This window comes from Schistocerca americana, chromosome 3, assembly GCF_021461395.2.
Source record: "Schistocerca americana isolate TAMUIC-IGC-003095 chromosome 3, iqSchAmer2.1, whole genome shotgun sequence".
NCBI lineage: Eukaryota > Metazoa > Arthropoda > Insecta > Orthoptera > Acrididae > Schistocerca > Schistocerca americana.
The window spans coordinates 987167118-987182091 of record NC_060121.1 but is presented as its reverse complement, the minus strand read 5'-3'; the positions used below and the strand labels follow the sequence as shown (position 1 = coordinate 987182091).

Genomic DNA, 14974 nt, shown 5'->3' with positions numbered 1-14974 from the left:
TTTCGGTAATGTCATTTTTCCCTATGAGGAGTAGTTAAACCAGTAGAGGAAGAGTTCTTTGGCGGCAAATTAATTAAACCAACAAACACTTTTCCATTTTTTTATGAGCAAGAGACAACACATTAACACAACCCAATTCAGGTGACTCAGGGGTATCGTGAACTGTTTCTGCTGCTGCTGCTATCCGGGCAACCAGATCCTCTTCTGATGCAACAGGAGTTGCGTAAACAAGGTTGCGCATCTCTTCCCACACAAAAAAATGCCCAGAGGGGACATATCTGGGGATCGAGCAGGCCATGGTACAGGACCACCTCTGCCAATCCACGTTTCTGGGAACCGTCGGTCCAGGAATCGACGCACTCGACGACTGAAATGTACCGGCGCCCCGTGATGTTGGAACCACATGCGTCGTCTTGTAAAGAGCGGGACGTCTTCCAGCAATTCTGGCAATGCCCTGGCGAGAAAATTGTAATAGTGCCTGCCATTTAATGGCCTATGTAGCAGCTACGGCCCAATTAAACGGCCTCCAACAACACCGACCCACACATTAAGGAAGAACCGCACTTGATGAGCGCTAGTAACTGTGGCATGTGGGTTATCGTCGCTCCAAACATGCGAATTGTGCATGTTGAAGACTCCCTCATGCCACAACGTTGCTTCATCGGTAAACAACACAGAGGATGGAAATGTGGGATGCATTTCACACTGTTCCACGTACCACTGCGAAGACTGTGTTGTGGGTGGATAATCAACTGGTTCCAAGTTGTGGACACGCTGTAAGTGAAATGGACGTAACAATTGCTCTCGGAGGACTGTTCTGACATTCGTCCGATTCGTCCACATGTTACGTGCAATTTCACAAGTGCTGAATGAAGAATCCCGTTGCAGATGCTGCAAGACAGCTTCCTCAAATTGCAGCGTTCTTACCGTGCGACGGCGTCCCTGTCCAGGTAGTCGGCTAAATGACCCGGTCTCACGCAGACGTTGGTACAGAGCAGCAAAGGTCGTATGATGCGGGATACGGCGATTAGGGTATTGCTGTTGATAAACCCGCTGTGCAGCTCGCCCGTTGTGATGTGCTACGTAGTACGCACCAACCGTATCAGTGTACTCACTCCAGGTGTATCGCTCCATTAGTAAACAGAGACAATGCACTACTATATGGGCGACAACAGTTGCCTACGACTGAAGAGCGTAATACACCCTCTAACAACTGAAGAGCGTATCAGGGCCTCCATCGGTTTAAATAATCCTCATAGGAAAAAATGCCATTAGGGAAAAATATTTGTTTTGATGCCCCCTACAACCTCCCAGAGTTTGTCGGTTTAGATACTTTTCACCGAACAATCAGTTTAATTAGCCACAGCTGCAAAATACTAACACGAATTCTTTACAGACGAATGGAAAAACTAGTAGAAGCCGACCTCGGGGAAGATCAGTTTGGATTCCGTAGAAACACTGGAACACGTGAGGCAATACTGACCTTACGAGTTATCTTAGAAGAAAGATTGAGGAAAGGCAAACCTACATTTCTAGCATTTGTAGACTTAGAGAAAGCTTTTGACAATACTCTCTTTCAAACTCTAAAGGTGGCAGGGGCAAAATACAGGGAGCGAAAGGCTATTTACGATTTGTACAGAAACCAGATGGCAGTTATAAGAGTCGAGGGACATGAAAGGGAAACTGTGGTTGGGAAGGGAGTAAGAGAGGGTTGTAGTCTCTCCCCGATGTTATTCAATCTGTATATTGAGCAAGCAGTAAAGGAAACAAAAGAAAAATTTGGTGTAGGTATTAAAATCCATGGAGAAGAAATAGAAACTTTGAGGTTTGCCGATGACATTGTAATTCTGTCAGAGACAGCAAAGGACTCGGAAGAGCAGTTGAATGGAATGGACAGTGTCTTGAAAGGAGGATATAAGATGAACATCAACAAAAGCAAAACGAGGATAATGGGAGGTAGTCGAATTAAGTCGGGTGATGCTGTGGGAATTAGATTAGGAAATGAGACACTTAAAGTAGTAAAGGAGTTTTGCTATTTGGGGAGCAAAATAACTGATGATGGTCGAAGTAGAGAGGATATAAAATGTAGACTGGCAATGGCAAGGAAAGCGTTTCTGAAGAAGAGAAATTTGTTAACATCGAGTATAGATTTAAGTGTCAGGAAGTCATTTCTGAAAGTATTTGTATGGAGTGTAGCCATGTATGGAAGTGAAACATGGACGGTAAATAGTTTGGACAAGAAGAGAATAGAAGCTTTCGAAATGTGGTGCTACAGAAGAATGGTGAAGATTAGATGGGTAGACCACATAACTAATGAGGAAGTATTGAATAGGATTGGGGAGAAGAGAAGTTTGTGGCACAACTTGACCAGAAGAAGGGATCGGTTGGTAGGACATGCTCTGAGGCATCAAGGGATCACCAATTTAGTATTGGAGGGCAGCGTGGAGGGTAAAAATCGTAGAGGGAGACCAAGAGATGAATACACTAAGCAGATTCAGAAGGATGTAGGTTGCAGTAGGTACTGGGAGATGAAGAGGCTTGCACAGGATAGAGTAGCATGGAGAGCTGCATGAAACCAGTCTCAGGACTGAAGACCACAACAACAACAACATAAGCAATGTGTAGTATGGGAACTGCCAAGAGTACAGAAAGAGAACAAACATTTCAGTGACCGGATGGGCAGTTCATAATGTCGTGGAAAAAAGTAAATACGTACATAAATGGTACGAGGAAGATTGGAACACAGGTCGCTCGCTTGGCAGTCCACCACGATGACCACTTACCCACGACGCCGTTGATGTTTTAGGCTGCTCTGTATTGCACAATTTTTTTTACAGTCCAGTACACCTTCCTGTTCTCATGCTTGACCTGCGTTCAGTTTTTGACGGTCTACCCACTGGTCCATCGTACGGCTAAATCTGTGGGGGCTGCGATGGGGAGTTTCCCTTGTTAGTAATGGTGAGCCGACGCCGCTACGCCGTTGACTCGGAGCCAGCTGACTGACGCGCACTCACCACGCCCTGCGGCAGCCCCACGTCGTAGGTGGGCCTCTGGGTGAGCGGCTCGTAGGGCCCTCGCGCGTACCGCAGGACTCCCAGCTGCTGCACGCGCCGGTTGCCGCACTCTCCCAGACCGCGCACCTGGATCCAGTACGCGCCCACCGGCTGGTCCGCCGTGATCACGAAGTCGTACCGCTCACCTGCAGGGAAGGCAAACACCACCGTCACACCGGCTCCGTCAGTGCTCCAGGCAAGCACACCGTACGTAGGCCGCTACTACACTATCAAATTTCTTTGTCAAATATCTTTGTCCAATATCATTGTCAAAGATATTTGATAGTGTAATAGGGTACTTTGTCAAACGTAGTCCAATATTTGATCAAATCTAGGGCCTCGCTGTAGATTTGATCAAAGAAGTCGCTTGTCTTCTGTTCACTGCAATGTGACATGTTACCACATGCATCGCTGCATTCTGTCGTCTGTAGTGTTTTAATAAATATTGCCGGTAAATACAATTGGTGTGTGCCGACAACTACAAAATTAATAGAGATGTATGAAGCTGATGAGGCGCTTTACAACGTGAGGCACGCTGAATACAAAAATAGATCTCTTTCGCATGTGCGCACAGCGCAATTGTGGTGCATGCAACTGCTGCGGTTAATAACAAGTTGTCGTTGTCAGCCATCTTGAACTTTGACGAAAAATATGATGACAGTGTAATGCCTCTTCTAGCGCTACGTCAAAGATCTTTGTCAAATATATTTGACGGAATATTTGATCACATCTTTGACAAAGAAATTTGATAGTGTAATACCGGCCTTAGCTAGGCCGTGGTAACGCACTGACACTCGACCGAGAGGGGAGGTCATATAGGCAGTTTAGCTTACTAGAACTAGGCGGAAAGCTGAGGAAAGTTGACTGCATAGTGTGCTAGGTCACCAGTTTAAGCGCTAACCTTACTGAATGACACCCGAACCGTTGCGTGCTTTTTTTTTCGGATGGGACAGTTGTGCGCTACGGTTCAGCATTTCTGACCTATTCTCGAGGGCATCGTTTTACATAAAAAGCCATTCGAAAGCCAACATCGCACAAAATATTTTTTATTTAAGACAAACGATTTCAACAGTCTTAGGTATCATCTTCAGGTCTTACATTTTTTTTTTAGTAACACATGTTAATTTTAGGCTGACCTCATGCTCAAGATATCAAGTGAATAAAACTCACTATATTATAAACGTTTATCCTCGGCAAAATACACTGAAGCGCCAAATAAACTGGTACAGGCATCCGTATTCGAATACAGAGACATGTAAACGGTCTCAATACGGTGCTGCGGTCGGCAACGCCTGTGTAAAACGACAAGTATGTGGCGCAGTTGTTAGATCTGCAATTATATGCGTAGTACAGTTTCATTTTGAGAGGAACCTCAATTTTAACGTCATACATGTGAGAACGCGTAGGATCTTACCTCTCTAGGAAGGAGTAAACTCTCATTAACTAAAACTAGTTTGAAATGTTGGCCATAGTTTACTTGTTCCTCCTAGTTACTCACTCTACATACTTGTTCATAACGCAGACCGTTTGATGGACTGCTTCGGCATTCTAACTCAACGAGTCCTGACCTCTGCTGCTTCATTCTTTAGTCCTTATTTCGACAAAGCTCCCTGGAAACCTTCATCGTTACGAGGTGACTCACACATAATCAATGAAACTTAAAGGTCACATTCTTGCCGGTCATTTTACAATAATAATTAAAAACAACAGTTCTTGTGCTAGATAATTATCGCCCCGTTATGATGGAGCTGTAACGAGCGGTTAAGGTGCTTTACGTACAGAAAGACCAGTCGTCACCTTGAGCAAATAACTGTCTCACAACCGCAGTGTAGCGTTTTGTGAGAACAATGGCGTGTGTAGGTTACGGCGGTTTGTCTCTTGTGCACCCATGCAATAAACAGCTGGCCCTCAACTTTTCGGCATTTCCATGAGAAAATGAGACTTTTGCACGCATGTAAGTTATCATTAAACTAGAATTTATCACAGCATTTTTGGATCGGTAGTTACGAGAATTTTGCCAGCCGTTGTTGGGCGTGTGGTAGTGTGCATATGAAGGCATGTGACATGTCATAACAGTAAGGTTAATCTGAGCTGAAATCTTTTTTCTTCTTAAAACAAAAAACCTTGTTCGCAGCAGTAGGTTTCAAGGAAAACACAAACACACATGACCCGTTTTCAACCCCCCCCCCCCTCACCCCCCCCCCCCCCCCCACACACAAATATGAGTGTCACCTGAAGCAATTAAAATATGTTTGGTGAAAAAATAATCTGTAGAATCGTAAGACATACTAAAGGTCTAACTTGATAACATGTACAGTAAAAGTTAAAATGACAAGGTTTTGCAAATAATTAAAAAAATTCACACATGAGTGTCAGCTGACGCAACTTAAATATATTTGGTGAAAAAATAATCTGTACGATCGTAAAAAATAGTATAGGTCTAACTTGATAACACGTACAGTAAAAGTTAAAATGTCAAAGTTTTGCAAATAATTAAAACAATTCATGTCTATACTCCAGCCAAAGACATATACGGGTTACTTCCGTAAATCAATTAACAATATATACATGCCGTAAGTACGATCTTTCCTTGAAAATAATATTTCATAATATGATTATTATATAAATAACCAATAATTCAGTTCACGTTCAAAGTCTCTTCGCCATGAACCTAATGTGAAAGTACTATCTATCTTCGTGAGAGGTGGAGGATGATTATGCGAAAAGGAATTCCTGTTTCCTTCCTTACAATGCTTGTTATGACCTTACTTTATTACTCACTGAGCCACTTGACAAAATGATCACTTGTCAATAAGAATTTTAACTTGAAATTTTTACGACTCTTTCGAAAGTTGGAATTTACGTTCATTAGCTTCTTGGAAGAAGACGGTGATAAATATAGTAAAAGGCATCACGACATTTTTCTGTAGTATATTTTTCGTTTCTCCCTGTGCTGTGGTGCTTTCATTCGCAAATTTGGAAGGGCTGACGCGTCGAGTACTTGAATTTGTGTGATGAAATTTTTTGAATTGAAGTAGTGAGAGTACTAAGGAACGATTCATATGACTTTTTGTAGCTGTGGTTTGCAGTTCGCGAGACCTTACGACAAATTTCCAAATTTTCCACTATCTGTTCCGTTCAGCTGATGTACGATGTCCTTTGCCGTCTTTGACGCAATTACAATGTCATCGCACGCCTCCAAGTTTTATTCCTCACCTTCCCAAATTTCTTCTTGCTTTCCTATACTGCTTGTTCAGTGGGCAGATTGACTAACATTGGGGATGCGCTACAAATGTATCTCACTCCTTTCTCAACTACATCTTCCCTTTCATTTCCTTCGATGTTATGTCTGTAGTCTGTTTTATGTCCAAGTTTGAGGAACCTTCTACACCTACATTTATACTCCGCAAGCTACCCAACGTTGTGTGGCGGAGGGCACTTTACGTGCCACTGTCATAACGTCCCTTTCCTGTTCCAGTCGCGTATGGTTCGGGGGAAGGACGACTGTCGGAAAGCCTCCGTGCGCGCTCGAATCTCTCTAATTTTACATTCGTGATCTCCTCGGGAGGTATAAGTAGGGGGAAGCAATATATTCGATACCTCATCCAGAAACGGACCCTCCCTAAACCTGGACAGCAAGCTACACCGCGATGCAGAGCGCCTCTCTTGCAGGGTCTGCCACTTGAGTTTGTTAAACATCTCCGTAACGCTATCACGCTTACCAAATAACCCTGTGACGAAACGCGCCGCTGTTCTTTGGATCTTCTCTATCTCCTCCGTCAACTCGACCTGGTACGGATCCCACACTGATGAGCAATACTCAAGTATAGGTCGAACGAGTATTTTGTAAGCCACTTCCTTTGTTGTTGGACTACATTTTCTAAGGACTCTCCCAATGAATCTCAACCTGGCACCCGCCTTACCAACAATTAATTTTATATGATCATTCCACTTCAAATCGTTCCGTACGTATACTCCCAGATATTTTATAGAAGTAACTGCTACCATTAGAACTACTGACATCCTTGGGAGAGCCAGTCCTGACAAAACTCTACCATCTGGTGAGCAAGATGTATGAGACAGGCGAAATACCTTCAGACTTCATGAAGAATATAATAATTCCAATCCCAAAGAAAGCCGGTGTTGACAGATGTGAAAATTACCGAACTATCAGTTAATAAGTCACGGATGCAAAATACTAACGCGAAATCTTTACAGGCGAATGGAAAAACTAGTAGAAGCTGACCTCGGGGAAGATCAGTTTGGATTCCGCAGAAATATCGGAACACGTGAGGCAATACTGACCCTACGACTTATCTTAGAAGCTAGATTAAGGAAAGGCAAACCTACGTTTCTAGCGTTTGTAGACTTAGAGAAATCTTTTGACAATGTTGACTGGAATACTCTCTTTCAAATTCTGAAGGGGGCAGGGGTAAAATACAGGGAACGAAAAGCTATTTACAATTTGTACAGAAACCAGATGGCAGTTATAAGAGTCGAGGGACATCAAAGGGCGGCAGTGGTTGGGAAGGGAGTGAGACAAGATTGTAGCCTCTCCCCGATGTTATTCAATCTTTATATTGAGCAAGCAGTGAAGGAAACAAAAGGAAAAATCGGAGTAGGTATTAAAATCCATGGAGAAGAAATAAAAACTTTGAGGTTCGCCGATGACATTGTAATTCTGTCAGAGACAGCAAAGGACTTGGAAGAGCAGTTGAACAGAGTGGATAGTGTCTTGAAAGGAGGATATAAGATGAACATCAACAAAAGCAAAACGAGGATAATGGAATGTAGTCGAATTAAGTCGGATGATGCAGGGGGAATTAGATTAGGAAATGAGACACTTAAAGTAGTAAAGGATTTTTGCTATTTGGGGAGCAAAATAACTGATGATGGTCGAAGTAGAGAGGATATAAAATGTAGACTGGCAATGGCAAGGAAAGCGTTTCTGAAGAAGAGAAATTTGTTAACATCCAGTATTGATTTAAGTGTCAGGAAGTCGTTTCTGAAAGTATTTGTATGGAGTGTAGCCATGTATGTAAGTGAAACATGGACGATAAATAGTTTGGACAAGAAGAGAATAGAAGCTTTCGAAATGTGGTGCTACAGAAGAATGCTGAAGATTAGATGGGTAGATCATATAACTAATGAGGAGGTATTGAATAGGATTGGGGAGAAGAGGAGTTTGTGGCACAACGTGACTAGAAGAAGGGATCGGTTGGTAGGACATGTTCTGAGTCATCAAGGGATCACCAATTTAGTATTGGAGGGCAGTGTGGAGGGTAAAAATCGTAGAGGGACACCAAAAGATGAATACACTAAGCAGATTCAGAAGGATGTAGGCTGCAGTAGGTACTGGGAGATGAAGAAGCTCGCACAGGATAGAGTAGCATGGAGAGCTGCATGAAACCAGTCTCAGGACTGAAGACCAAGACAACAACAGCTGCTACCAGTGTTTGTTCCGCTATCATATAATCATACAATAAAGGATCCTTATTTCTATGTATTCGCAATACATAAGATTTGTCTATGTTAAGGGTCAGTTGCCACTCCCTGCACCAAGTGCCTATCCGCTGCAGATCTTCCTGCATTTCGCTGCAGTTTTCTAACGGTGCAACTTCTCTGTATACTACAGCATCATCCGCGAAAAGCCGTATGGAACTTCCGACACTATCTACTAGGTCATTTATATATATATTCCTGTATTTTATTCCTGATATCTTCAAAATTTCAATGAGTGTAGTCCAGTCAGTATTGTTAAAAGTTATCTTTAATCTAGAAATGCTATAGACGTAGATTTTCCTTTCTTCAACCTCAGTTATAAGATGAGTCGTTGATTGCCTCGTGTTTTTCTTCGTTTTTCCGGAACCCTTACTGACTGGCCCCATTGTCGGGCCTCTCTTTGTCTTTCACTGCTCGTAACGAAACTTACTTTTAGTGTTAGTATACCTGAGAAGGATATGATGGTGTTGACAGCCACGGGCTGCACAGGTTCTCCGTCGGTGGCGATGATGACGAGCGGGTGGCCCTCGATGGTGAACTGCGCCGGGCAGACAGTGGCGAACGAGTTGATGAGGCGGAAGCGGTAGCGCCGGCCCGGCGTCATCGTGAAGATCTCCAGCGGCGTGTTCGTCACGAAGCCCGTGTTGGGGTCCTGCGGGCAAGCGGCGCTGTTAGGGCGAGGTAAGGGGACAGCCAAAAAGTTTGTTACTAACAGAAAATTACCGTTCTCGTGGTTTAGGCTTCCACTTCTGTCAGAAATTTTCGTAAAGGGTGGTGTGGCAGAAAATCAGCTCGAGGCAATACGTACGTTGTTCGTTTACACGCGGCAAAAAGACTTAAAGTTTTTCGACAAAGACATGCTCCCGGACGACCATTCTAGTGCACAGCTAACGCGCAACAGAAAATAATGAGAGTTCAAAACCTTCATGGTTCAGAGTGCAAACATGTAAAATCTTGGAAGGTCGTGCCAATTTACGAGGGCTATTCGGAAAGTAGGTATTAAAATCCATGGAGAAGAAATAAAAACTTTGAGGTTCGCCGATATGATTGTAATTCTGTCAGAGACAGCAAAGGACTTGGAAGAGCAGTTGAACGGAATGGATAGTGTCTTGAAAGGAGGATATAAGATGAACACCAACAAAAGCAAAACGAGGATAATGGAATGTAGTCGAATTAAGTCGGGTGATGCTGAGGGAATTAGATTAGGAAATGAGACACTTAACGTAGTAAAGGAGTTTTGCTATTTGGGGAGCAAAATAACTGATGATGGTCGAAATAGAGAGGCTATAAAATGTAGACTGGCAATGGCAAGGAAAGCGTTTCTGAAGAAGAGAAATTTGTTAACTTCAAGTATAGATGTAGTGTCAGGAAGTCGTTTCTGAAAGTATTTGTATGGAGTGTAGCCATGTACGGAAGTGAAACATGGACGATGAATAGTTTGGACAAGAAGAGAAATCTTTCTAAATGTGGTGCTACAGAAGAATGCTGAAGATTAGATGGGTGGATGGCATAACTAATGAGGAGGTATTGAATAGAATTGGGGAGAGGAGGAGTTTGTGGCACAACTAGACAAGAAGAAGGGACCGGTTCGTAGGACATGTTCTGAGGCGTCAAGGGATCACAAACTTAGTATTGGAGGACAGCGTCGAGGGTAAAAATCATAGAGGGACACCAAGAGGTGAATACACTAAGCAGATTCAGAAGGATGTAGGTTGCAGTAAGTACTGGGAGATGAAGAAGCTTGCACAGGATAGAGTAGCATCAAACCAGTCTCAGGACTGAAGACCACAACAACAACAGCAACATTCGGAAAGTAAGATCCGAAGAAGAAAACGCATGACAGTTATGTGGGCTGCATGATATCACTCGAAATCCCTCACCAATGCCTCGTACTTGGCGTGAGACACTATTTTTAGGCACCTTTACGTGCTCACTGTGCGATTAGATCCGCGCGGGAATGGCCGCGTGGTTTGGGGCGCCATGTCACGGATTGCGCCGCCCCTCCCGCTGGAGGTTGGAGTCCTCGCTCGGGCATGGGTGTGTGTGGGTGTGTTGTTCTTAGCATAGTTTAAGTTAGTTTAAGCTGTGTGTAAGTCTGGGGACCGATGACCTCAGTAGTTTGGTCCCTTGGGAATTAACACACATTTGAATTTGTGCGATTAGAACTGGAAAGAGTCACGTGACACGATCGACGAGCATACTAGAGACACTTCCCAAGACATCTGTGCAACGCTTCATCGGATTGTCACAGTGCTTTCACTTTCGCACCCGTTCGGAACTTACTTTCCGAATAGCTCTCGTAAATCGTCAGAAGCGTGTAAGAATTTATATATTGCACTTGGAACCGTGAAGGTTTCGAACTCTCAATTTCTTTTAATGCTGGTACTTGAAAAACATCGCATTTCAGTTGCCATCTTTATACGCAACAGCTCTCGATCTTCACATGTTTTAAGGTCGGTTGTAACAGTTTACATGGCAATATTAAAAGTGTGGCGTCATATAACACGAAAGTTGTAGACTGCCTCCAACGAAAGGACGGAACCAGATTGTATAAAGTAAACAAGGATTAACAGTTTTAATATATTTTACTACTGACGACAGTCATGCAAGATGTCCTTTAGGTTGTTTGCGATTATTAGTTTAATATTTCTATGTCAGCTGTTACACATGACCTTACGATAGCTGAATATCATCTGAACATTAACGCCGGTTGTGTTTAAAATATTATTTATCAGCAGCTCTTGGCGGTTGAAGTACGAAGGCTTTTGTATTGCCAATGAACAGGTCAAAATTTGAGATAAAACTTGAGAGAAATCTGTAGTTAACTAGCTTATTGCCCATGGGTTCCCTCTCGTACTCATCTAACACACATATCTGTATCTCACGTATATTTAACATATTTCACTCATATTTGTACACAAATTTCATCTGTATCGAATTTCTCCCTACAGTTTCATCTGAATTCTAAGCAAAGTTTATTTCTGCCTGGGTAAGGAGTGTGCGGCATTATTGGCTCGCTGCGGTTCTCAGTCTTCAGACCTGGTTGACGCATTGATCAGTAAAAGAAAAGAGACAGATGGTGCTTCATACTTTTGAAATATTCCAAGTCAGCTAAATACAGGAAAGAAATGCAGGTGGTTTTCGAACGTTTTTACTTGCCCCTTCTCATTCCTACCCCCTTCACTAGAGGTATAAGGGGTTCCTTAATCTCACAGTGTTTTTATAAAAATAATAAGTCGTATATATACCAAATTTGGTTGAAATTGGTCCATATGTTTTTGAGTTATGTTGAATTATATAGTCATGGTGGTCATCAGCATCTCTGTGTGCGAGAAACAGTTTGTGACGCAGCCACATAGCAGCAGAAGTTGTAAAGTATTCTGGTGTTTGCGGCCACCCATTGTATGTGTAAAAACGTCTTCTTTGCAAGAAAGTGAATCCAGGACTGAAGAATTAGAAAATACATTTACGGAAGTAGAAGGTGATATGTATCAGTTGCAAATAATGTTAAAGAAGAGTAAATCTAGATATGAAAATTACTCATGGGTAGGACCATGAAAAGTCCCGAAAGTGATAGATACATCAAAAGTAACTATCAAATATCCTCAATAAAGTAATTTCTATTCAAATTGGCAATAATAAATTCGTGCAGTTGTTTAGTCAGTTAACATCTGGCGATTTATAGCTCAAGTAGAAAAGACAGCATTAAGAGCCTTTCTTAAAATTAAGCAGTCTTTTTAGATTAAACGAGTCTGAACAGGGCAATTTTTAGCGATTTAACATTGGCGCTTCGTGATTTCATTAGAATAGACAACACTTAACCTTTTCAAGCACGTCTTTGGTTAAAGAAAAAGTTAAATATGAACAATTGTTTAACTAGTTAATATCTCTCAATTCAGGGCTCATGTGTCTGTTAAAATAGACCGGGTATAAAACCTTTTTGAAGCTGAACAATGCGTAAACACATTAAAGAAAACAGTTTACCACGCACTAGCTCACAATTAATCATCTTAATAGAACTGTCGTACTTTCCCTCCTGTGGTGCTACTTCTGGTGTCAGGACAGCCTTTCCTCAACTTCTGACAATCACTGCCTGCAATCACCAATATACAACTTCTGCTGCTGGGTGGCTGCATTACAAACTGCTTCTCCAGACAGAGGACCTGATGATCATTATGGCTATCGTACAATACAGCTCTCAGTTGCACGTATTACGGCTACAGCTTTTTATGCAACCAACAATGCAATCCCAGGCAGCTGCCCCAGCTGACCGCCAAGACCAGCATAGCACAGCTAGGCGGTTATGTCTGTAGCCGATCAGGTTTTTTTTTACGTTTTACTGGACCATTTTATCCTTCATACTTGAAGGCATGTCTGTCATGTGATGTTATAATTGTAAACTGTTTTCGTAAAAAAACCGATGTTAGGGTGTGTAATTTCAGTGGCTCTTGTATTCTTCTTTGGTTTTTATTGCGTTTTCTGTGGTGTCACCGCCAGACACCACACTTGCTAGGTGGTAGCCCTTAAATCGGCCGCGGTCCGTTAGTATACGTCGGACCCGCGTGTCGCCACTGTCAGTGATTGCAGACCGAACGCCACCACACGGCAGGTCTAGAGAGACTTCCGAGCACTCGCCCCAGTTGTACAGCAGACTTTGCCAGAGATGGATCACTGACAAATACGCTCTCAATTGCCGAGACGATAGTTAGCATAGCCTTCAGCTACGTCATTTGCTACGACCTAGCAAGGCGCCATTACCAGTTTATATTGAAATGGAAATTATGTCAGTCAAGAGAGATGTTCACCAATTGTGGATTAAAGTTAAGTATTCTACCAGTTACCTCCTGTTTTGCTAGTCTTATTTCTCTGACCTGTTCCAGACCTCACGCCAATCTGCGTGTAATTAAACGCGTGCATTTCGGCCTCCTCTAGCAACACAGCATTTTCTTCTGTTCTGTTGTTTGTACAATACCGTGAGGGCGGCCAGTGAGTGAAACCGATCGTAAATAAGTAATTTTACAAGACAGTATGCTGTCATGCATTTTTCCAGGAACATATAGGGTGATTCATCTGTCCCTAGCACCGGGACTATGCAACCCGCAACTCCCTCAAATACTCCTAGTATGATTTTCATTTTCTCTCGCTTGTTGCGCACGACATTTTTGTAGGAAATTTAATGCTGTTACATTTTGTACCAGGATGCGTTTTCTATAGATGCCGGAGTTTTCGAATTATTCAAGAAAAGCGTGCAAAAGTTACCTCCAAACACGTTTTTCTTGAATAACTCGAAAACTTTGGCCTCCTGCGAAAACGATCCCTGAACAAAAATTTAACTACATTATATTTCCTACAAAAAGATCCTATTCATTTTTTCTGTAGGACTATTAGTTTGCACGTAGTGAGCTAGGGAACAGTAAATTCTTGCCAGTGGTATCTGAAGGCGTTGCGGTCTGCATAAAACTCAGTGACAGGGGCAGCTGAGTCACCTTGTATATGCTGTTACTGATGGCCCGAATAAAACGTTTGCAAATGGAAAGTATTTCACCACGAAGCATCAGTCCGGTATTTATGTAACTTTGTGGAGATGTCAGCACATTCCGAGCTGATGCCCATCATCCGTATGAGGTGTGATCCCCAGAGGTAGAAATATATTCTTGTACTCGTTGTGGCATGGAAGCAAACAGTCTCTGAATCTCGCCTAGAGGGATTTCTTACCATTCCCGAAACCTATATTGTCTCAGTTCACGAAGATTGCTGGCTGGAGCCTGGTATGAAAGTATACATATCTTCCCATCGCGCCCTAGGCATGGTCTGTGGGTGACAAACCACGATACCGAGCAGCCGGGTTACGTATCCGTGCACTTGTTCTTCTGGAACTGATCGAACGGTTGTCGTGGTGTTGGACTGTGGGAAAACGGCAACTCGCCCGCCCCTCGAGAGAGACGACGGACGCGCTCAGTGTGTGTAGGAGTACCTGGAACTGCCCCCTGCCGTTGATGAGCACGTTGTCCGGCTCCTGGCCGGGGTTGACAGCCAGCCGGCCGGGGAAGCGCTCGTTGGCGGACTCGTGCATCCAGTCGCTGATGAGCACCACGTGCGTGGTCAGGTCGTAGTCGTACAGGTGGCTGTTGGGGTCCTGCGACGGCGGCTGCCTCACCACGATGCTGCCGTACAGGCCGTCCAGCTTCTGCAGCCCTGTCGGCGAGAAACGGCAAGTTAGCTTCCCTCCTGTACCCCGCCCCTTGGGGGCTTTGTAGGCGAAAGTGGACAACGGTGTCAGAAATTAGGTTTCCACCTGGGTAGCGATGAAAAATTGCCCGAATGTGGCTAGGAACAGAGTATCAAAGTAATAAATTGCTTGTAGGAAATCAGACATTTGATTGTGTAAATCAACATGCTGTTTTCGAGAAATTTAATGT

The 14974-nt window shown here is 43.3% G+C and overlaps 1 protein-coding gene across 1 annotated transcript in view; it reads right to left on the bottom strand.

The window, feature by feature from the left end:
• LOC124605434 (laccase-4) overlaps nucleotides 1–14974 on the bottom strand; it is a 205223-nt gene that overhangs the window by 29289 nt on the left and 160960 nt on the right. The window contains exons 5-7 of the mRNA XM_047137100.1: nucleotides 14530–14750; nucleotides 9003–9207; nucleotides 3015–3199 (exon numbers count right to left, since the gene is read on the bottom strand). Coding sequence (XP_046993056.1) covers nucleotides 3015–3199; nucleotides 9003–9207; nucleotides 14530–14750 — 611 coding nt within the window. The remainder of the gene's footprint in view (nucleotides 1–3014; nucleotides 3200–9002; nucleotides 9208–14529; nucleotides 14751–14974) is intronic.